Source organism: Quercus robur, chromosome 1 (assembly GCF_932294415.1).
Source record: "Quercus robur chromosome 1, dhQueRobu3.1, whole genome shotgun sequence".
Lineage (NCBI taxonomy): Eukaryota > Viridiplantae > Streptophyta > Magnoliopsida > Fagales > Fagaceae > Quercus > Quercus robur.
The window spans coordinates 20,481,220-20,483,663 of NC_065534.1; the positions used below are offsets into that span (position 1 = coordinate 20,481,220).

General features: G+C 38.6%; 1 protein-coding gene across 1 annotated transcript; it reads left to right on the plus strand.

Moving 5' to 3' along the window:
• Positions 1-267: 267 nt before the first annotated feature.
• Positions 268-2,034, plus strand: LOC126724950 (E3 ubiquitin-protein ligase PUB23-like). The gene has a single exon (XM_050429384.1). The coding sequence runs from the start codon at positions 542-544 to the stop codon at positions 1,754-1,756; it is 1,215 nt and encodes a 404-aa protein (XP_050285341.1). The 5' UTR covers positions 268-541; the 3' UTR covers positions 1,757-2,034.
• Positions 2,035-2,444: the final 410 nt, after the last annotated feature.

The following is a 2,444-nucleotide window of genomic DNA, read 5'->3' on the forward strand; positions in this document are numbered from 1 at the left end:
ACAGCAACCTCAAGATCTAGAACCATAAACAATGGCTATCTAGTCTACTACTATTAATGTTTTTGGAGATAGTAGAAAGTCAATAGCTCAATACCCAATCGCTTGGCACTCTTTGCAACACCGACACCTCACCCAATATGCCCATTCGTTCATTCATGCATACATTTATTATCTCCTCAGTAAAGTCTCAGTCCATTTATTAATTTGAGCTTTTCTTCTTCCTAAACTTTGGAAAAGGTCCTATTTATTAAAATACACACACACCCTCTCTGCCTTTCAATTTCCGTGTGTTGACTTTCCTGTAATGAACGGCTTTGTATAGCTTATCACCTCTTTTTGGTATAAAAGCCGCGACACAATTTGAGGTCACATAAATTCTTGCAAGTGATTTCTTGTACTTTTGATTTCTTTGAATCCATTTATCATTATTGTCCAAACCTTTCAGCTTATAATTATTATCCTCATCTTTTATTGAAAACCACCTCCTATTTTGTCTCAGAATTATACTTGACTTTGTAGATCCAAACCAGGCTTGTCTGAGATGGAAGAAATTGATGTTCCTGCTCATTTTCTCTGCCCGATTTCAATGCAACTTATTAGAGATCCGGTCACCCTCTCAACTGGGATAACCTACGATCGGGACAGCATTGAAAGATGGTTGTTTTCTTGCAAGAACAACACTTGTCCGGTAACAAAGCAAGTTTTGTTTGATACGGAGCTTCTTATTCCGAACCATACTCTACGCCGGTTGATCCAAGCATGGTGCACCCTCAATGCTTCTCAAGGTATTGAACGCATTCCAACCCCGAAGCCACCAGTGGACAAAGCCCAGATCGTCAAAATCCTCAACGAGGCAAAGAAGTTCCCAAATATGCAACTCAACTGCCTCAGAAGACTTAAAAGCATTGCATTTGAAAGCGAAAGGAACAAGAAGTGTTTAGAGGCAGCTGGTGGAGTTGATTTCTTGGCTTCAATCATAGTAAGAGAGAATGGAAACGATGATATAATGATAACTGAAGCAGCTGTTGATGTTCTTTCTAATCTTAAATTCTCAGAAACAGATCTCAAGAATCTCATAAACAATGATGGTGAATTTGTGGAGTCTCTGTTGCAAGTTTTGAAGCGTGGAAACTATCAATCTAGAGCATACACAACCATGTTATTGAAATCCGTTTATGAAGCGGCTGGTCCGATCCAATTGATCAACGTTAAACCCGAATTCTTCTCTGAAATAGTCCGCGTTTTGCAAGACCAAATCTCGCAGCAAGCCTCTAAGGCCGCATTGAAGCTTCTTGTGGAGCTTTGTCCATGGGGAAGAAACCGAATCAAAGCTGTCGAAGGTGGTGCAGTTGTAGTCCTGATAGAGCTCCTTATTGAGGCATCAGAAAGGAGGGTGTGTGAGCTTGTGCTTGTTGCTTTGGACCAGCTTTGTGGTTGCGCAGAAGGGCGGGCGGAGTTGTTGAAGCATGGAGCGGGGCTGGCGATTGTATCAAAGAAAATTCTAAGGGTTTCTCATGTGGCCAGTGATAGGGCAGTAAGAATTTTGTCCTCAGTTTCTAGGTTTTCTGCCACTTCTAGGGTTCTTCAGGAAATGTTACAAGTGGGTGTTGTATCCAAGTTGTGTTTGGTTTTTCAAGTTGAGAGTAGTTTAAAGACCAAGGAGAAAGCTAGGGAGATCCTCAGAATGCACTCTAAGGTTTGGAAGAATTCTTCATGTATTCCTGCTCATTTGGTTTCATCTTATCCATCTTCTTGATAATATAGCTACTTTCGTGTACATAATGGAAATTAGTCGTGCAGACGAAAATTAAGCTGCATGCGAATTTCTTGAATCATATACATATGGATTTGAAGTGGCGTCCAAAAAAGAGAGAGAAATGTTTTCAATGTAATAGCTTTGTTATTCTTTGAGAAGCGTCTCCGCTGTTTTGTTTGTTTTCTTTCAAATAATATTTATTAGATTAGATTAGACATCAATTGTAATTAGAGTTTTAATTCAATAAGGATGTCAAAATATTTATTTACACCCTCCAATATCATTGTGTCATATTAGGGACAAATACACACAATCACACCAATGTTGCCCTGTCTTACCAGGTGTGAAGATGCAACTTAAACAAGTCAATCTGTTAGAATTTCGACCGTCATTCAATCATTCAAAATCTAGGTTTTGACAACTTGTTGATCGTGGTTCGATCAATCAAAAAATGTTGAATTTGAATTTGTTGGTGTAAAACACAATAATAATGAAAATAACACAACAAGAAACTGAATAGTACTTCTAAATATTAATTTAAAGAGAAAAATTACACAACACTATTTGGACACTCTCTACACTATTAGATTTAAGCCCTTGGTTGGCTAAACGTTGTAATCGGTGCAGACTTTCTCTAACTTGTCTCCCCCAGGATATAATTAATGGTGAGATAAGGAGCTTCTGAAGA

Excerpts from the sequence above, each read along its gene's own strand:
- LOC126724950 (XM_050429384.1), top strand. The coding sequence starts at position 542 with ATGGAAGAAATTGATGTTCCTGCTCATTTTCTCTGCCCGATTTCAATG.